Below are 21,959 nucleotides of genomic sequence, written 5' to 3'. Positions count from 1 at the left end.
TCTAGACATCATCAGAAAACAATTCCCCTGTCTGACCTCTTCCCCTGGGTACTGGGTCTTCAGGGATTGTATCCTGCAATTTATCTCCAATAACCTCATATTAATCTCTGTGCAAAACACTTTCCATTATAGAAAACCACCAACTCCTTGAGAACCAAAAATATAATCTATATTTTAAATCAGAGAAGCATTTAGTATTACAAACTATAATTTTCAAGTAATGTCTACCAACCACAAACTTTACTTTGAAACCAAATTTTTTCTTGTCAGTCTTGGAAGTCAAGCAGGTAGTCATCAGTCAACCACAAACTGCTGACATACAGAGACCTACCCAGTTCTGAAAACAAATGAAGCTGCTACTGGACATTTCTGGAAAGTCAAACCAAAGGATCAATCTAGGATGTTTCCATTTCCATTTCCATTTTGTCAAAATGTCCAGTTAGTCAGATATTTTCAATACTTAAAAAGTCACCTGCAAATCACTGTAATACACCAAGTAAAGGAACTGAACTTGGGAAACATGCTATTCAATCTTTGCCTAAGTGTGTGATGTCTGAATTTTAGTGCCCAAAGCCAGACCTCTCTCTTTAACTGGAAATACTAACCACTCAGCTATTTAATCAATATCTAAATTAAATAAATTTTATACGTTTTTGTTTAGGCTGGAGAATAAAAGGAAAACTTTATTGTACTAAAATGCATTTTCATGTTACCTGGAAAAGCAGTGAATCAAAAGTTATCACCACAAAACTTGCTGTCCTTCTAACCAATACTGAGGTAGGCCAAAAAGGTGGGCAAGACTTTGTATGCTATCTGAGTAAAGATTATACTTCATTCCTAACTTACATAAGGGAATATCTCGCTTTGTGGTCCCCAGGCATAAAAAATGTCCCATTAATTTCCATTCAGCAAAAGTAACTGCCATTCAAAGCCAAAGCTAATTCATAATTGCTCCATTATTTTCAGAATGAGCTCACTGGAAAGTAAGTCTGTATCTGCTTAGGGAATACATTTCCATGGCATTGGTACTGCCCAATCATCAGTGCATTCCTTCAGTCCTAATCAGTGTGTGTGTGCCAAGGAGCACACTTGAAAATGGAAGGTAGGGAGGGGCTCTGGTACCTGCTTCGTGAGTAGTTTCAGGCACCATTGCAGTGGAGGTGAAGGAAGCACTTACAGCTCCAGTGGAATAGTGAGCCTGTTTGCAGAGGAAAAAGCACATGAAAAAGGCATTAGATCTTAGAATTTATCTCCTAAAGATACTATATAAGCACTAGAAACACACAAATGTCATCCTTCTGAGGGCAAACTTTCTGCTCCAGCTCCTACTGACAGAAGCAAATATCCAGAGCAGCAATAATTCTCCATCTGCTACCCCAACATGTGCTCTGATGAAACTGGAGTTAAGGCTGCTCATGAGCTGAGCCAAAGGGGCTTAATGTTTCCACTACAGTTTAATACATCACTATGCAAAGATTCTATTATGAGAATTTATTTGTATGTCCACAGGTGGAGATAGGAAAGGAGCACTGCTGGCAAGACATCTGTAAGTCTCCAGTGTTGCTGAGTGAGTGGAAGGAAACCAGTGAAGCACAGAGATAGCACAGGGGACAGCAAAGCACCCCCTCCCACACAGGGCCCCTCTGCGAGCACAGGCTCTGTCCCACGGCTCCCACTGTCTATTTTGAGCCCTGTAATTCTTCTGCAGAAAGGAAATGTTAACGTCACACATGGATTTTGGAGTAAATTACAAAGATCTAATAAACCCTGAGACAGGTTTAGCAGCTTTGCAGCAACGCCTGTAAAGAATCCAGGCCAGGCCAGTGCTCATTCCTCAAGGTTTCACTGCACCCTAAGGAAGTTACAGCCATGCCCATCCACCTCATCAGCTGACAATCCCACTCCCTAACATGTGAGAGCTCACCACTGTCTCTCCCCTCCTTTTCTTCTCCCTACATTTTTTTTATTATAACACAACAATGCCCTGAAAAAGGAGCAAATGTGATCCTCCTTGGTCACATCCATTCCCTAATCCGTCCCTAAGCCTGCTCACTAAGAGCTGTAATCAAAGCAAGTAGGCACACACATCCCAGAATTATTAAAGGGCAGAATACTCTGTCTTGCCCATTACAAACAGCCTTTGATGTAGGAAACTAGATGTAGATGAATTATTTCTCTTGAGAACCATGAACACAGAGTAACATGCACCTGTAAGAACATCCTTTGAAATACTCCACTAAAATCCTGCATTCCAGTGGAAAAAGAAATGGAGAAGCAGCTGTGGATGATTTATATATTTGCCCACACCAGAAATGATTCACTTGCACTGCCCTCAAGGTGTGCTCTCTCTGCCAATAACTGCAGGAAGCAATGATAAACAAATTCAAAGTGAGAGATTACAACCTGGGAAAAAGGTTCTGCCAACATACACATCATAACCACATCATAAGGATTCTTCTTCTTATTGTGCTCCAGTTCTCAAATGTGTGGGTTCATTTACAATGATTTAACAAACAGAAACTCACTGACACATACAATGCTGTTCTAAGGAATCCCAATACGATTCTCAGATTTTCATCTATGACAAATTTCCATGTGACAGAAAACAGAAGGAGCAGTGTCTGGTTATGCTGCAATACAGCCCCTAAGCTGAAAAACATCTATTACCATTCTTGAAGAAGTCAGTCAGTGCCAAACTGCAAATTAAGTCAACTTACTGCATTCAGCTTATCCACTTTCTTTTTTTCAGGAGCCTTCATAGTAGCTGCTAAAATATCATCACCTTTGAATTCCTTATAAAGCTCCAGTAAAGTCTCTCGGGTCTCTGTGTTTGTATTTTTCAAATAGTAAGATGGATCCAATTTTGCTTTTTCTTCATCTAGGTAAGACAAAGTTAAATCACTTCAGAGTTAAAAGAAACACTGTATTTTGTTCTCCTTCAGTTTATTACATATCTAATCACACGAAACTCTGCCAGGTATTAATTCTATTTTTTTTAAAAAACAAAAAGGTTTAGTTACTATATTTATTCCTGCAGACAGTGACAAATAGCAACACTTATGACACTGTAATATAGTGTTGCTCGAAATATAGCACAATAAATGCCAATATGATGTACATGAAAAGAAAAAAATAATTAATCCAATTACCATAAAAATTTATTTGAAACCATGAGAAATTACCTAAGTCCATTCAAGCCTTGGAAAATTTTTATAGAACAATAAAGGCAAAATACAGTTGGATACAATATAGACTTCTGTTCTTCATCTCCTCACTGAATGGCCAGGCCTATGATGCAAAAATCCCAGGATCAGATCTTCATGTGATACTGGGGGAGGAGGCTGCTGGACTGGACTGTAGAATTTGATTTATTTAGTTTTTAATTTTATTTTTTTAATTTTTAAAAGTTTCACTTGTTCTCTATCTTGATATGCCTACTATTTGCTAGATATTATATATGCCATTTCTGAGATAATACCCACTTATTCTGAGCAGGTAAATAGAAAGAGATGCTTGCTTGCAGAACAGTAGATAAGAAAACCAAAAAAAACCCCAAAACCCAGATATGAGCATAATAAGACCCAGAGAAACACACTTTGCTTAGAATTAGCAATTAGACCTCATTAGAAACAGGTCTATAGGAACCCACAAGGGCAAAGGAGAGAATTTTTTTCCTTCAGCAGTTTAATATTAGCAGATATTACTAAGCATTTAGCTATCAAAAAATCACAAAATAAATGAGAATCAAATGTCTAAGATATGTAGAAAAAAAGCATTGTATTTTTCACCAAAACCATAATTTTGGGATTATTTGAGAAAAATCTTACTTGGAAGATGCCCATTGTTCTCAAGTCAGAAGGATGGGCAATACATTGCTGATAAATATGAAGGAGGTCTAGCAGAGGAGCGTGAGAAGAGGCAGGTTCCCTTGCCTTGGTTCTGGTACGAGGCTAACAGGCCTCACTTCTCTCTCATGTACCCACTCACTCTGAAAGGGCATGGAAAGCTTTCCCTGTTTGCACAGCACTCAATAGAGACAGTTAAGGAGTTCTCAAAGAATCATGTCTTTGCTTCAGAATATGTTTACACTTTTTGATGTGCAAGGGACAGATTCCACAAGTTATTCATGTTTCCAAGAAACTTTCCAAGCACCAGCCATTGAGGGATGTCCATCCAGAAAACAGAGTCAATGCCACATTTGGGCTGGGGTTTTCTCAGCCCACCTTCGTTTCATCCTTACCTGGATCAACTACTTTTATGTTGTTCTTAACGTGAAAGAAGTTTGAGACGTTGAACTTATCCAGGTTGGTTGGATCCTGAAAATAATAATTGAAAAAAGAAATGTCAGAGAGCTTGGTGGGCACCAGTTCCTTGCAACAGACTAGTCTGAAGGGCAGACACCACCATAATAAAAGAACAGGGGGACACAGAACAACTTCCATCCTCCCCAAACCACAGAAAGATAAAAAAATACAAAGCCATCAACCCCAACCAACATCAGCAATGAGCCTGTTCAGACTCCTGAGGGGTCTGCAACTCAGTTCCAAACACAGTATTACACATATATTGCCTACAGAAGTTCCTAACAGAACTGAGCTGTCTACCCTGTCCTAGTGAGAAGAAAGAACAAGGAGCTGCAATCCCCTGATTCTTTCCTTCATTCTGTGGTTTGGTCAAATGCACATCAGCCACCTCCTTCTATTTATAACCCTGTGCCTGATTTGCACATGCTCTCTGAAGTTGCAATGCATTTCAAAATACAAATGAACCTCAGAGCAAGTCTCTGCAGTAAGAACTGTTTTGACAGTTGTGGGTTTTTTTCCACTAGTGCCTACAGAATTATGTTTAAAAACAAAAAAAAGCAACAAAAATGCTCTTATGAACTCAATTTAGTGACTACGGGAGGAAAACAGCAAAAACACACAGTCCATTAACTGGGAGTCTTTGCACTATCTCTAGGCAACTTCCTGCAAAACTCTGACCTTTTGTTAGAAAGAGTGAGACAAGGAATGCCTACTGGTGATCCAGGTTACATTATACTATTATTAAACAGTCCTTAATCCTCTTCTTACAATTACTTCAAGATTTTCTCCTCAAGCTCCTCTGGAGCACAGAAAGGTCAAAACATCAGTCCAGGACACCCAGTCATTTATGGAAATTCTATTTTACAGAAAACAATTCAAACTAAAATACCAGAGTAACAGAATAATATGCAATAGTTTCAAGGTCAGGGTAAAAACAATGCAACATATTATGCAAAGAACTATGACCTGACATGAATAGTATTATATACACTATATATTATCCCAAACAAATTTAACAAAACTTCTCAGACCACCAGTGTTGAAGTTCTGACAATTCCATCTGTGCTAAAAGAAATGTGTAATACAAGCAGAGCTGGGAGCTCCATAATTTATTAAGTGATCTAATTATGCCTTTTATTCACCCCTCCAACAGATCTTCATTGAGACACGGACTGCCAAAAAATTACAGCTTTTCTCTTTAAGAGCTTGCATTAGACACAGACAACCTTTAAATTAAACTACTAAGAAATAGGAAATTTGGACCTGTTTCTTAACCCTTTAACCATTTTTGTATCCTCTGACACCAGCACTCTGACTCCTTGCAGACCACAGCCATCCATCTGCTTTCCAGGAGATCTGAGACAACTGCAAACCCCAGAAATGAGACTGAGGTCTCCTGCACAAGGTCCTCCATCACATCCACATGGGCCATCTGTTGAAACGGAAACCTTACAAAGGTTTGGTTTCCAGCATTGCCCCTTGTATTCCTGATTCTGCAAAGCAAGAGTCACCACACACTGAGAAGGGGGACAACCCATGCACCTACTCCAAAACAGGTTTCCCTCTGTCAGTGGAAAAAACCCTCACAAATAGTTCCTCGAGTTGAAACTTGAGTATCATCTTACACAGGACACCTGGGACATATTTATTCCTCCCTCTAAAACACAGCATCATGATACACTAGGAGAAGTTTGATTAGAATTAGCATGGATTAGAATTAGCATGCTAAGTGTGAGAGCAGTGCAGTGAACGTTAAGCACAAGACACCATTTGTTTCTATCACCCCCAAGAGCAGAAACACATCTGACCAGTCCAACCTGTGCTGCAGAAGACACAACCCATTTCCTCACTGACGGTACCGAGTCCTACAACGGGAGAGACACATTTTTTGAAGGTAGGACTACCTAACTTTTAGAAGTGTGCCCAGTCTTTAGACATATCACTTCAGGAAGAAAACTGTCTAAACACTAATAGTTAGGCTGCCAAGCTCCGTTCATTGCATCCCTGACAGCTACTGGGCACAGAACCAGAGCAGTCTGAACGAGAAGCCGCAGGGATGGGCAGATGGATGGACCCACACCATCAAAGCCTCAAGCTCCTGGTCAGAGAAAGGCCAGGCTCGTGGTGATGTTCCCAGTCCTGTTAAGATTAAGGACTAGAGTTCAAAGACTTTAAATAAGTTCTGTGTAAGTGCACAAAACCAAAGCAGAAGATGAACCATGAAGAGTAACTTGGCCTACTTTTGTTTGTCTTAGCATGTCTAAAAATATGCATTCAAATCACCATGGTTGGCAGTCTCAGGGCTTTTCTTATTAAGGTTACAAACCATAAACTCCTGTTTAGCAAACCACTAGCACAGATAAAGACTTCAAAGGGTTGCTAACTATCATGACTATTAAAAGTCTCAAATTTAATGTTTTCCAGAAAGCTAAATTACGCAAACTATTAATTTCAAGTTTTATTCCACTTGTTTTTTTCCTGTCATTTTCTGGTTTTACCTACTTAGGGAAACAGCTTAAACTCTGTTAATCTTAAGCACCATACACACAACTTGCCAAAAAGCAGGTTAAACCCAGCAGTTTTAGACCGTGTGATTTCTTGGAGGCCTGATCCCCCTCCTACCATGTGGTTGGCCGTGCTGGATCCCTCATTATTCTCAGGGCTGTCACCTTCACATGTGACCACGTCCCGCTCCTTTACCAGCTCCTCTGCACACCCACTGGCACAGGGTTGGCCCTCCCAGAGCCCTCACCCACAATTGTGAGGAAATCTGCTCTGACCTTCTGTCGCACACAGAGCAAAGAGGAATGGCTGGGGAGTGAAATATCAATTAACAGTGTGCAGTTCAGCCACCTCCAGCTCTGCTCATCAGCTCTGCTTCCTGCCACAAATGTCAGTGCTGTTTAACAGCTTGTTGGGAACCACGTCTTGTCCACAGCTGATTGGGTTATACAGAAACAATAAAAGTGACATATGGAAGCACATAACAGTATGAGCCTTTCAATTTTTTCCTTTAACAGCAGCAAATCTGGTAGCATTTATCCACACCCTTTTTTCTTTTCTTCTTTTTGCCCCTCCACTTCTGCAGTGCAAAGAAGATGCATTTTTTAGCATGGATCTACTAGGGAAGACTCTCTGCAGGCTGCCAGCAGAGCACTGTGCCTGCTGCCACTGGCACAACAGGGCTACACTGCAATTCATCCAGCAGAGAGGAACACACCACGTCTGCTCTGCTGTACCTGCAGCCACGAAGGTGGGTTAGGGTTAGGGTCATTTAAAAGAGATATGAACTGGGAGAGATGGGAGAAAAATTATATGAAATAATGATAAACTGTAAGGAAAGAGAAACTTGGACAGTGTAAGACCTGCACTGCAGAAGATGGAAAGTTTGACTTGAGTTTGTGGCAAGATCACAAAGCCAAGAAATGGAAATTTCAACTTTAAAGTAAAGAGCTAGAGTCTAAAGTAGGCAGTCATACCAGGAGTGCTGGTGTCCAGGAAGGGCATCATATGGAACAATGTCACATGTATTTCTGGCATTATCAGCAAGACATTAAATGAGAATCCATGGCCTCTTTTGCCTGAATAACTGCACTCCAGTTCTGGTAATCCATCTCACACCCCAGGGTCTGGTGTTACTCGTTACCTCCTGCCCTGCATGGCTGGATAATATCACCATATGCTGAAGAAAAACTGCCACACTACCCCAGGACATTTGCATTTCAACAGGGGAAAAAGCAATTTCTGTATGTGGATGTGCAGGAAGCACTGAGGACTCCTTTGCAAAGACAAGAACATCATAGATGTAAGACAGTATTATTAACAACTAAAGTTGTGCTTTTGCTTTTTTTAGTTTCAAATTAAAAAAAAATGCCTTTTTTAACAAGTAAACTTTATAGCAATAGGACACAAAATTCAAAGCTACCAGTTGAGATGGTGCTTAGCAGAAAACATAACAGGGAAGGATTATGATTGGTGTTTGAATAACGTTTAGCACCGAGAACAGAAAAATAATATTATGCAATTATGTCTCCTCTGAAAAAAGCAAATTTTTTTGGGTTTTTTTTAAATTATATATATTAGGACAGAGAAGCCAAGTTTGAGGTCGACTGCTATTCTGGTAAAAGAACACCCCTAGCAGCTGTAGGAATTCCCTTTATGTATCAATAAAGAAAAATGTGATGATACAAATAATCTGTAAACACACATTATTTATATTTTCCATTTATCATGTTGTATTTCACTACCAAACACAGGTATGTACCTCATCTGTTTCCTAGGACATTCAGAGTCAGCCTCTGGAAATGCTAATTTCTACTGCTAACCACACTATTACAGACAGCCCTATTCAGCTGATATTTGCAAAGCAAAGAATGTTTTTCTAGCAACTTCCTTTATATCTACTTTTCTGCCAAACAGCAGGGTCAGTGATACCAACTCACTCCCAATTGCAGCTCTCTTGGATACCACAGTGCTCAATTCACATGGGGGAGTGGGAAAACAACAAAGGGATGAATTTCAACCCAGAACCGAGGGGTTTTTAAGAGAAGCAGGATTTGGGACAGAGCTCTGGTGAAACACAGAAACACAGCAGATTGCAGTCATGAACTCTGGCTAAGGAACAGAGCCACAGGTGGCACAGCTTGGCAGTGGGGAGCCACCACGCTGCCTGCAGGGTTGTCAACAAGAGAGCCTGTACAGCAGGCATCAGGCTGGCTTTCAATAATTTATAGGAAGAAAATATCAGGAGAAAATAACAACACATTTCTATATCACATACACTCAAGCAGTTTTAGTGCCCACACTAGTCATGCCACTTCAGGTTGAATCCTGGCCTCACCAGAGCAAGTCAGAGCAGGGCAGCATTTGAACAGGAGAAATCAAGTTACATATGCAAGTTTGCAGTGGGTGATGTGCAGTGCAGGAAATGGTTCTTAATTCTCCTTCAACACCCTGAAGTCATTTTAGTCTTCTTGAAAACTCTTCTTGAAAAAAATAATTAAAAACCAATTTGGTGAAGGTCAAACTTTATCTGGTCATACAGATGGTCAAGTCTCTTCCAGTCCCATTCCAAGATGGGGCATTTGCTATTTCTAAATTTATTTAGGAAGAGTATAGCACTGCAGAAGTTAACAACAACCCCTAATGAACTGTTTCCTTCAGAGGAACAAATCTACTCACACATTACTGATGCCACCTTAACAGGGTGTGAGAGGGGCAGGCAGTGCATGGCCGTGCCCTCCTGGCACCCAATGCCCCAGTGACTGCCCAGCTACCAGAATATACTTGGTTTGTGCCAAGTTATTCCTCTGAGTGAGACAGAAACATGTCAAGAACAAAATGAAGATGAAAAGTAGTGATAAAAACCCACACAGGGAATAACTAAACTGCTAGCTGCTGCCCTTTGAGACTTAGGGGACTAGAGCATCTGTGAAAAATCAAGGCTAGGCAAGTAAGAAGAACACACTCTTTACACATACATTCAATTCCAACCCTATAAAACACACAAAAATACTTTTTTAGTGACTGCACATTTCAATTATTTTTTCAAAATAACTTCATTTTCCATACTGCTGCCCAGACACATTTTTAGCCATTCATGTTGTCCTTTTTTATATTTCCAAATCCATTACCAACCATGCAGTTATAATGAAATTGCATTCTGTTGGGAACTTTTAGTCTGAAAAAAGATCTTCCATTTTTTGCTTCCATTGGATTAAAAACATTTTACTTTGTTGCATTAGCTTGAACAGCAACAGGCCCAAAGGAACAGAGTAAAAATATTTAAAAACATGCTGTGAAGCACTGGGGAGTAGGGAAGAAGGGCTACACTTAATTTAAATTTAGACATAAATGAAAAATATTTTTCTATTTGAATTAGACTGTATTAGTCTTGGTTAGTGGCAATGAACTGTTCATGAGATGCATACTAACTCGTGATTTCTATAATAATGATCCTGGAATCCTTTTTCCCCTGTTTTCAAATCATGCAAGCTTATAAGTGCCTGCTTTTAAACTAAAGTTTTAGAACTTTTGATACTAAACCTCATCTGTAAATAACTGTCTTTTACAGTCTGAAGTTTATACTGTTGTTTTAATTTCGTTTTTAATTCTTTTAAAATTAGTAAAAGACCAACATTGGTATTTATTAAGAAGAAAAACATTCTGAAAAAGCATTTAGAGAAAATACTCTGATTTGCTGCTTATTTTACTCTCCTTTAGAGAAACACCCTATAGAAAATGCTTTTCTGAAGCTTTGACTCTTTTAGACATCTTCAAAAGAGTGAGATGGACAATCAACTTCAGTCTTAATGCAACATGTCAACTTCCTAAAAGTTTAAACACTTCACATTCTAACCCATGTTTCTTTTGATGCCACAGACCATGTAGGACACCTCACTACTCTTCCAGACTGTTACATGGCATCGTTGGAGCTCACCTGGATACCAAAGAAAATACAGCAGAGCTTCTCTGTTCAAGCATTCTAGTTTTCTGCTAGAACAGTGGAATAGCAACCTTTCACCTGCTGCAAAAAATCTGGTTTTATATCGAGCTGCGTGGTACAACAGGTAACAGGGAGCAAGTTTACCTGCAGTGTCACAATGTCCTGCCGAGTGAAGGGCTCGTCTGTCAGGAGATCCTTGTAGCTCTTTGGTTTTATGTTCAGCTGCTCGACTGCCTAACAGCCAGGCAAAGACACTGATATTAAAAATGGGATTCTCGTGTGTAAATATTACAGTAAATATGTGCTATCAATAAACTCTTACAGTACAAATCATAAAGAAACAATTTCACCTCATGCAATATTTTCACTATGTGCTTCAACAAACAAGAGGCTTTTGTCTCTCATCCCTACAGAACTTGACAGTTTTGTGTGGCTTGATGATTTTTTTTAAAAAAGAATCTTGCAGTCTCCGTTTAAATCAAATTAATCATAAATGTACTGCCAAAATAAGAAAGATCTTGCTTTCAGTTTTCTAAGCTCTTATCTGCAAAAAAACGCCAGAATCTGTCTTATTCACCCAAATGTCCTGTGTCCTCCTCAGATGACAGTGATAATATTTTTCTAGTACCTCTAGAAGTCCCTAAATTAATTCCATGCTTATAACAACCCAAGAAATGCTTTTGCTTCACGTGGTGCCACATGGGACACAGACCCTCTTGGCACAGCTCCTCCAGGAAGCCCAGGCCTGTAAACTGCAGCAAACAGAGCAGTAGTTCTGCAGTACTGACAAGGGTTTACAGAGACCACTCTTCAACTCACCCCTGCCTTTTGACCACAGCAATCAAAGCCCTGTGCTTCTAGAAGGAACAGAGAATGCTTCCTATCTGAACCCAATCTGGACTGCTCTCACAGCTGGAATGAAGACAGTTCAGTTACATCTGAGCAAGTTTTCAAAAAGCCCTTCCTTGATTGTAATGGTTTCAGTTTGTTCCTCTCTCAGTGTCTGAAAGTCCCTCCAGAATTCAAAAAACGGATGTTTCAGTGTTCAGACTTTTTACAACTCTGGATATGGATTCATTAATTGAAGAATTTATTTGCTATTGAAAAATAAACATTGCTTTTACAGTAAGGATTATGCAAAGATAAAATTCCACTCAGGTTCACAGAAATGTTCACAAAACTCAAATGCAAATGCAGTTCAAGTGTCTACTAAGGCATTCTCTCTGCTATTCCCCCAGCTCCACCTAAAATAGCCTTTTTTATTCATTATGATATGAGTAGAAATTAGGCAATTTGTATTTTGCTGATGACAGCAGAAAGAAGACAACAGAAAACTTGTCTTTTAATTCAACTGAGGAGCATATAAAAGCTACTCATATTGATCTACAAGATTCAGTGCATGCAGATTAACTTCAAAAAAGGTTTTAAAAACATAATTAATTCATATTCTAAGGTTGTTCCTATTTTGATAGCAAAGGTTGGACAAAAATTTGTGAAGTTGGTTCACCTCTTTAATTTCCCTGGCAGTAAAATAAGAATAAAATCTACCTGTCTTTCTAAAACATTCTGTGATCTTGAATGAAATGCATCAAGTATAAAATATTAATAACGAAATGCAAGAGAACCTACCTCATAGGCAAATACATTTCCAGTAGTCTTGATGGCCACAATATGGGAGTTATTGGTGAATACAGTGAATAGCACTGGACAGTGGTACTTGCCTGATAGAAGGTAAAAAAGTTTAAATTTCACATGAAGACTTGCAACTGTTTGGAATAGCTAATTTCTCTTATCTCTGTGGAGAATATTTACATTAATTTTTAATATGAAGTGTAACTTCAGTGTATTTAATGGCGTTTTAACAACATTTTGATTCTCCAGTGGCAGATAAAGAGCTAGAAAAAGTAACACTTCAGAGAACTATAAAACAAGCAAGTTTTGAAATCTACTGCCTTCAATCCCCCGACACAGAAGTTTGTCTGACTTGGCCGACATCTGAGCAGTACCAGCCTATAACTGCTGTTGTTGTAACCAAAGACCTACTGATAACATGAGCCTGTCCCCTGTACCATGGCCAGTGCTCTGCAACACTCTTGTTCCCAGGAATAAACGTTTAGCTTCTATCCTACAGAAGAGTTTGCAGCAGCTGTTGTGCTTTTAGGAGAGGGGAGCATTTGTATTCAACTGTGGCAAGTAGGATGCCATTAAATTTGAACACGTTACTCAAAAGGAACCCAGCTTCTGCTCTAATCAAGCTGTGAATTTTCCCAGGAGGGTCAGCATAAATATTAAACATGTCAACAGCAAGCAAACTGATGGGGGGCAATGTAGGAGGAAAAAGAAAGATGTCTGGATGATCTCAGCAGAAAGCAATTAGAAAAAGATTATTAATACTTGATCAGTTTGCTAGACCTGGGGGTTTTGGGTGAGATTTTTGAAATAAGTTGGGCCTATTTGGCTCTTTTTTCTCTAATTACCACTTGAAAATCCAAAGCAGCAGGGAGGCCAGAACAGGCTGCTGACAGCACCTGCAGACAGGAGAGACAAACACCCCCCGAGATGGACCAGGAGACACCCACAGAGAGCCAGAGGCAGCTCCGAGCCCAGCACGGGGTAAACCTGGGCCTGGCTCTGCTCCTGCCACCAGAGCTGAAGGAAAGGCACTGCCACCAGGGACTGACACTGAGAGGGAGGTTAGAAAGGGATTTTTGGAAGTGGCCTCAGGGTATGGCCCAACTGATGGACACAGCAAGACACTGGTACAATGTGAGGGCTCCTCCAGCTGCATAACAAAGAGCAAAGGCCCATGTTCTCAGTTCTAGCAAAAGCAAAACTACCTGTTGAGCTGGATAGAAGGCACTCAGCTCAGGAGGGATCATTAAATGGAAGAAACTGCAATACCAAAAGATCTTTTATATCACACAGGTGTGAACAGAGAGGATCCTCATATGTAGCAACCATCCTACATGCTAAGATTTAAAGAAAAGTTTGCTGATGCACAGAAATACAACATGTTAATTTTCCTCTTTTGTTGCATTTTCCCTTGATCAATTAATGCCACAGAATGCACCCTCTTAAGGAAAAGGCTTCTGGCTGGCTGTCGTCATTCCACACCAGCATTATCAACTGGACTCCTTTAAGGAAAGCACAATATCACAGTATTTTTCAAAAACCTTGGCCACAGAAACTATTGATCAATTTTTAACACCCTGCTCTTGAGACAGATGGAACACAAGGTGCAGAAGAAATCCATCAGCTACAGAAAAAGCTTGTAGTCCATGGACTTTGGTAAGACAAGGAGACAGACACTCCAGAATTTTATTCCCACCTAATCTTTGCCACTCATTTCAAAGAAATCATTGTCTGCTCTGTAGCAGATGAATTCATCTCCACTCTTCTCTTTTGTTCCCAGCATCCTCTCTTAGATGGCAGATTTTTTATCTTGCAGAAATAAAACTCGAGGCTGCTGTCTTGTGTGCTTCTACTCATAAAATCCCACATGTTCATTTAAGTCTAATCCCTTTTATAAACAAAAACCTGTTCAAAACCAAGTGAACAGCAAATATTGCCATAGGCAAGTTAGAAATAAGATAACATTACAGAAATTTGGCCTTTTCTGATTCTTTCCTTAAAGTAAACAGTACCTTGCTGCAGTAGCAGCTCTAGTGAAGTGAAATTGCTGAATAATTTACAGCTCCCCAGTGTAAAGAAAAACAGAAATTGAACTTTAAAGGTAAACATATCACTCATGAGAAGTTATTCTACTCAAAAAATAAAAACCATGATAGAGAACAAAAACTACGTAACTTTACCATGAGTAAGATAAACTAGAATTTATTAAAGCACTCATTAAGGAAAAAACCCCAAAAGACAACAAAACACCATCACAGAAAATGACTGCACTTACCTTCACTGTTTTTAGCAAAATTCAGCTTTATAAGTGATTTGGCATCTAGTTTCTAAAGAAAATGAAGCATTAAAAAGATTAATCACAACAGAATGTAACTAAGGAAATAAAAGGAAACTGTAACATCACTGTTAGGATTTTAATAGTACATAATTTATGAATAATATTTTGCAAGTTGTCTGAATCATCAGAACCCTGGGAATTTAAGTCACAGACAGCCCACCAAAACAAGACTCCCAGAGCCTGAGAACTGGGATACACTTGTTTACAGGGCTGTATTTGACACAGTACAGTGCCAACCACAGGGAATAAACTGAAGAAGTTGCACTGTGTCTTAGCACAAACTGAAAGGGGACTTTGCATGGACAGCTAAGAGGCAAAGATCATTGCTGCCTATCAGAAGGGGCAATTCAGCTGGGACCAAACCATAAAGCCACCAAACCATTTTGGCAATCAAGCTTGATGCCTTTTCTGAAATAACTGTAATTTTCCTTTTAGTCAGGAAATGTGCAGTAGAGCCCACATGATAACTAGCAATAGTGAAGAGAAATGGAGCATAAGTTCTCTAGAGAAGCATTTGAGGTCATGAAGGGAGTCCCAGGAGAGATTTTCAGCCACTTAATCCCCAGGTAACAGCTCCATGGAAGAGGGAACTGAGATGGCAGCTGAGGTTGGGATAATCTCCAGCTCTAGAGCGGACACTGCAAACTAAGGTAGTTCCTGCTCTCCCACCTTCATCTGAAGGATCTCTGTGGCATTTTCTGCTGCCCTCTCTCTGCAAAGGTTTTCTGACAGGGCAGGGAAGAACTATCAAGCTGGCAAACACTTCTGGATGATCAGGCTGCTCCCTCCCTAAGACACGAAAGCTGCAAACACACCCAAAATAACAGTGAGTCTTCAGTAACATGACAGGGCAGGCCCACGTATGCCAGTCATTCCATAGGGTCACTCTGTGATTTGGGCACATCACTGGCATGGCAGGGCATCCCACAGGGCATCCCACAGCCCGCTGGGATGCTCAGGCAGTGCTCCACTGGGGCACTCAACTGGAGACAAACGTCCAGCCCAGCAAGCTCAAGGCTGAGCCAGGATCTAAGACCTATAAAAAACAAACCCTTTGATTGTATCAGTCAGAAACTGTCAGAGACACTTTCACTGCCAAATTGATCATTAAAAGCACACACAGCACAGGGCATTTAAAGAACGAATCGGTTCTCTTCTCAAAACATGCACCTGAAGAGATTAGGGAGGTTTTTATACCACAGACAGCTCTTTATAAACAACTCTGAGTGGAGATCTGCCAGCCAGGGGGGCCAACACTGCTGCTCCGATCACCGTGGCAAAGAGTGGTAACAAAATCACGTGAAACTGAGTCAGTGGGCTTTTTGTGCCTAATCAAAATCCATACTCTCAGCTCCGAGTGTACACATCGTGACAGCTGGACTCCCTCCTTTAGAGGAAGGCACTTCTCAAACTGCTTCAACCAACTGGCAGGCTCGTGTGCTGCCAGAAGGGTAACCATCTCTCTAATTTATTAGCATGAAGAGCAATGAGGCTAGTAGGAATAAGATGGGAAGGGAAAAAAGAGGCAAGGCTAGGTTATATTTAGTTATGTGGTGGAAGACCAGTGCTGTTTTTCCTTAAGTGGATTCTCAAAAAAACCCCCAAAACACTCCAGTTATCTGCCCACTACTAGGGTACGAAGGACAGCAAAGGCAATGGCAGCTTCTGAAATGACTAAGTGAATGCAGAGCTTTATTCATTTATTTATCTTCTTACATGAACAAAATTATCAGAGAAGTACTAGGGGAACAGTAGAGTTGCCAAAATGAACATCTGATCCTGGACAGATCTGTTCAACCTAAATAACTATTAACACAAAGCAGCATCCATCTGTGCATATGTTGTGCAACAACCCAAAACTTATGTTTCAGAAAGTTTCTTTAGAAATACAACCACTGGAAACACTGATAATTTGAAGGAAAGTCCTTAAACTGCCTTCTTGGCAGCCCTGAGCTATGCCCAAAACATATGAGCAGATCATCTTTAAACAAAAATGGAAACAGTTCCCTAAGAAACAGTTTAGCATGACTGAAGATTCAGATTTAGACCTTGACAGAAATTTAGCAGAAAAGACAGACTAAACTGCCATGCAGACTTCCAGGGCAGCAAAAGCTGCAGTGCACTGTTTCATCTGGCAATGTAGGATGTATCATCAGAAGTGCTGTCAAGCCCTTGGACTCTGACTCCATACCCAGGGAAATCATATGGTATTTCAGGTCACATCTTTCCATAATAGGGAAAAAGGCTATTTTTCAGCATCAGTTACTCATGGTGCATCAGCTGCTTGTGCTGGATCTGCTCCCCACTGAGACCAGCACTTACACGACAACAGTAAATAAAAAAATGGTGATTGTCAAGGAGGAGTTGAGATCTGCACACTGCCTGGAGTCTGCTTCCAGGGTGGGAACTCTGTAGTGAAATGCTGTATGACTACTATAAACTTTGATTGCTGCAGACTGGCCTCCCAACAGGCTCATGCTGAAGAAGTGACCTTGGCCTGTCCACTCACACCCTTTGGAGCAGCTCTGTGCTTCGGCCTGTGTGGCGAGGCAAGAGGGGGATCAGTGTTTGGCCAAAGGAAATCTTTGGAGCCCCAGAACAGGTGATGATCTGCTACAAAGGACTGCTCAGTGCCCAAGACCAACTGCAGGATCTGACAACTGCCCACAGAGCAGCTGCAGAGGAGGGAGTCCACACCCCAGGACTGCCGGGAGGTCCAGTTGTGCAAGACCTACACACTCCACAGGAAAGGATGAAAGAACATGATACAGGCAACATGTGTAATATTATTTTTTTCCTCTCAAGTTCTTCATTTCACATGAAAACAGGATTATCTTGTGTGTGTGTGAATCTCCATCAAAAGTCAGAGCTTTCCAAGCACCATCACACAGTTTGTTGCCATGGAAATGACTGTTATGCCACAAACCGGCGCCGGCCCTCACGGGGAGAGACAGCAGGAATGAATGAATCCCAAAATGAGTTAAAGTGCTTGTCTTCATGTATTTCTTAATAATGCATAAGAGAGCAAAAATATAGCATACACAGCTCAAGTTCAAAACTATTTCCGACCTGAGTTTCTCTGACACACACCTACCATCCAGTTTCAGCTACCCTCCAGTGAAGAAAGCAAGGGAAAATAAAGTGTTTATTAAAAACACTTGATCTAATCAAAATTCTAAATTCTTAATGAAAATGAAAGGCCACAAGCATCTGCCACTTCCCCTAAGCAGAAATAAGAGCTGCATATTCACTTCTAAAAATATTTTATGCAGAAATACTGGAAAGCAGATGCATTTCACAGCACGTAGTGCCAGCTGCTCCACAGCAAGGAAGGGCTAAAAAAAACCAAATGCAAACCGTGTGAGCTCTTCTCTCAGCTGACTCCTCTCTCCCAGGCACACTTCCACAAAGGCAGCCAAGGCTACGTTTGGCCATGACCTACTTTCCTGCAGCAGCGAGGAGCCCCAGCACCCTGCACACTGTCATCTGTCAGCTGACAGCGCTGGCTCCTGCGGGATCCCAAAGGGCAGCATCTCCATGGATGCCCACCCGCAGGTCACTGGGGCACTGTGGCAGCTCGTGGGTGGAACACGCCGATTGTTTGGAATGAAATCCCTCCCTGTCACTGCTGTTGTGTCTTCATGAAGAATGACCTACAATCCCCACACATCAATTAGTTACACTCTCTGAACCTCTTTGGTCTGTGGCTGCACGTTCTTGTTAATGAGGCTCTGGCCCGGTGGGATCCACAGCAGCCTGGAAAGCCACCTCTGCTCACACGTGGGCAGAGCTGGGATGGGTGGGACCTTCCTGCTCTACAACAGCAACTGAGGAAGTGCTGAAATGTTCAGCACCCTGATGGGACACACTGAATGGCCTCTGCCAGGAATACACAAAAATCCAAGGAAGCTCTCACGGGGTAAAATTAATGTGTCATGTCTCAACTGGTTGACAAAAATCACTCAGAGCTGGCGTGGCCTTTTGGTAGGTTTTCATCCCACCAGAACCAGCAACACAGAGTTACCTCTGTAAAGAGAAGAGAAAGCCAGAACTACTGATACTGAAACCCAGCGTGGCCTACCAAGTACCAAATTTAGCTTAACAACAGCAAATGAATTTCACATTATATTCTTTGGATCCTTTAAAGATGAGACCTATTACACATAATTTTGTATACAACTTCCCATTTTAAGAAGCCCTCTTACAATTTTCCCTGCTATAAGATCTGACAAAAATATGGAGATATGAATTGAACAAATAGTATTGGAATAACTCCACGTATAATGTAACTTATTTCAGATCTTGTAAATGGATTTAGTGAGGATAAAGGGTGTTGGAAATCCTCAAGTCTACACATTAGGGTATGTGACTGCAGCACTGCTTTAATAAGATAAGCCATCTTCATGTATTTTAATATTTAATGAAAAATTTGGGGTCAGAGCCAAGAGGTCAGAACAGTCTCACAATTTAAGGTATTGTTTCTATGTTCAGTTCAACAGTAAAAACGCTTGACATGTATCATGTGGACAACTGCCTCCCAAAGGCTAAAAAGCCATCCTCGATTCCCATTCTGGGATGAAGCTGCTGTTTAACTGCAGTTTTCGTGCACTGCTAAACTAATATGGAAATGGTCACAAAAGATCCTTCATTATGCACTTCCAGACCACTGTATTTACATATTTAAAAGTTAATTAAACTGACACCATATGGTCACCAAAGCCTTGTCCAGAGAATCATAAAGATATGCCTGATAACACACATGGCTCACAGAGAGCAGCAATAATGTTGCTCTATCAAAGAGCACATTAACAGAAATTACCATGAGAAAAAGATGTATAGTTGCACGTGCAAGATCAAACCTACAGCCTCAATGCAGTCAGAAGTCTGTCAATCCAGAGACCCACAGCCAAATATGACACGGTTCAAGGAAAATAAAGCTTTGCAGAAGCACCAGAACTCCAGTCCCCGATTATAGTGAAAAACAGGCAAGTAAGGATCTGTGGGAAACCTCATGCTGCACCTCATTTAAGGCTAGAGCACTTCACAGCTGCTAGTTTTTCAAGTGTCACAGCCACAAAATCCCATCCAACGCGCACACTTTCACCAAAACACAGAAAAGGAAAAGACCACCTGTTCAGTCTGTAAAACCTAGATGTGAATGCTTTTTTGCTGTAGGGGATATAATGCATTAGAAATAATGCCAGACTCGTGTATCTGCCTGTGTCCAGAGGTGGGTTACTGGATCAAACACTGCCCACCACCACCACAGGCCCCACGAGCAAGGCATGAAGGAGGCACAGCAGCTCGGCCAGTGACTCAGGACACTGGAGGGTTTTAAATGTCTCTTTTTGATAAAGCACTTGAACAGTGAGTACAGGCAAATCTCATCTTCTTCACCCTCACTGCTTCCCAAAGATACAGGGAATTGAAAAATAAATCCTCTTTTCAGAACAGATAAAGACTAACTCTTAGTGGTGCTGAGTACACTGCTCTAAAACACACAGATCCAACTCTAGAACAACCAACTGTCCATGTTTGTCAGTAACAAACGAGAGTGGGAAATTTTCAGAAAAGCCAACAAAAGAGAAGTCATCTTTCAGGATACCAGCCTCAGTGGGACCTTCATCCCCTTCACCCTCCAGTGTTTTATGGCCATTTTCAATTATGACACATGGCTTCCTGGTCACCCCTCAGGGCAGGAATCATGTCCTCATATGTTTCTATCCAAGAGCCTTGAAAATTTACGGTCACTAGTCAAATATTAACTCATTTAGACTGCTGACTAAAAGCTAATGATTTCTGAGGCAAATGAGGTAAGATGGCACAGCTCAGTTCTGCACACTGAAGAGTTCATCTCGTTCAAAGTGGGTTCTGGGCACCCGAGCAGAGCCTGTGCTGCTGCCCCAGACAGAAATGCCCCTGGAGGGAGATGCTGCACGAGGCTGCTGCAACCACCCCTGGTTGAGAGGCTGCTACTGGCCACAGAAACACAGGCAGCAACACTCAACTGGAAACAAAACAGAACAAAAACGAGAGAACAGGAAGCAACACTGCTTATCCTGGCTAACTCTTATTTGTAAATAAGTACCTGCTTCTGAAATGACCCAGCTTATCAAGAAAAAATGCAATAAATTACCATTTTCTCAAAGCATCCTTCCATCTAAATGGATACACTGAAACTGTTTTCAGTCTTATGCTATCATATGTAATATATCAAAGTATTTCAGGAAGAGATTAGAAAATTTTCCTACCACTGTACCAGGCACTCACACAGCATTTACTGTGTATGATTAAGATTAACTCTGTTCGAAGAAGACATATTAAAATTTAACAGATGGGGAGAAGGGCAACTGTGACCATTTAGGGTATGAAGAACTTAAAGGCACGAAAACATCTGACAGGAAAATACAAGTCTCAACAAGAAAATGCCAAACACACAGCTGTAAACACCAACAGAGAGAAGGGCAATTCTGGCACAACTCCAAACGAGACTAAGTTGGTCAACCCCAAAATTTACAGAAGATATCTATCAGATGAGAAACCATCCGAAGAACCTCTCAGCAGTCAGAGCAGGCAGAAAGCAAACACCAGCTCAAGGCAGAGCATGCAGTTTGCAAAGCAGACTGTGAGAGAGCCGAGGACCCCAGACAATCTTCCACTTTTCTGATCATTTCACCTTTCTTTCTGCAACACATGAAAACCAAGCTGGATTTGTCTGAATCATTTTTCAGCAGCAAAGTTTTCCTGGGTTTTATTTCTGTAAGCTTTGTTCTGTGCTCTGTAATAATGTATTACTCACCCAGAACAGAACTGTATTCCCATCCCCCACTAAAACTTTTTTTTACAAATAAACAAGAAAAATAACTCAGTTCAAATGTACAAGAAAAAATATGGTAAGTTTAACAAAAGGGAAAAAAGGGGGCAATGGACATTTAAATTTAAGCAATATCTGAAGACCTGACTGAGTTGCATTAGAAAAATTGAGAAACATTGAATTTCAAAGCTGAGGATGTGCCGACTTCTTCTGGCATGTATGTGAAAAGCATTCTCTAGAGAAGAATTAAAATTCTCATTTATACATCACTCATATTACATCCAAATGATACCTGAAGTTACTGATCCACCTAAATGATCACTCATATCCAAAGCCCCAGGGAGAAAATGCAGCAGAGACTACTTGGATTTCAGGTGCTGTGTTCTGGTGTTGAGATAAAAAACAGTGAAAGAGGGATGTGACTCA

The 21,959-nt window shown here is 40.8% G+C and overlaps 1 protein-coding gene across 2 annotated transcripts in view; it reads right to left on the bottom strand.

The window, feature by feature from the left end:
- Nucleotides 1–21,959, bottom strand: part of PPIL2 (peptidylprolyl isomerase like 2) — a 69,062-nt gene that overhangs the window by 38,767 nt on the left and 8,336 nt on the right. For both annotated transcript variants that reach the window (XM_027733103.2, XM_039385057.1), the window contains 6 exons: nucleotides 14,657–14,708; nucleotides 12,379–12,470; nucleotides 10,894–10,983; nucleotides 4,241–4,316; nucleotides 2,718–2,878; nucleotides 1,123–1,198 (listed from right to left, as the gene is read on the bottom strand). In XM_027733103.2, the coding sequence (XP_027588904.1) occupies nucleotides 1,123–1,198; nucleotides 2,718–2,878; nucleotides 4,241–4,316; nucleotides 10,894–10,983; nucleotides 12,379–12,470; nucleotides 14,657–14,708 (547 nt within the window). The remainder of the gene's footprint in view (nucleotides 1–1,122; nucleotides 1,199–2,717; nucleotides 2,879–4,240; nucleotides 4,317–10,893; nucleotides 10,984–12,378; nucleotides 12,471–14,656; nucleotides 14,709–21,959) is intronic.

Source organism: Pipra filicauda, unplaced genomic scaffold (genome assembly GCF_003945595.2).
Source record: "Pipra filicauda isolate LSUMZ 115617 unplaced genomic scaffold, ASM394559v2 scaffold391_size691406_pilon, whole genome shotgun sequence".
Classification (NCBI taxonomy): domain Eukaryota; kingdom Metazoa; phylum Chordata; class Aves; order Passeriformes; family Pipridae; genus Pipra; species Pipra filicauda.
The sequence above is the reverse complement of the archived record's forward strand: the minus strand, read 5'-3'. Positions and strand labels throughout refer to the sequence as shown.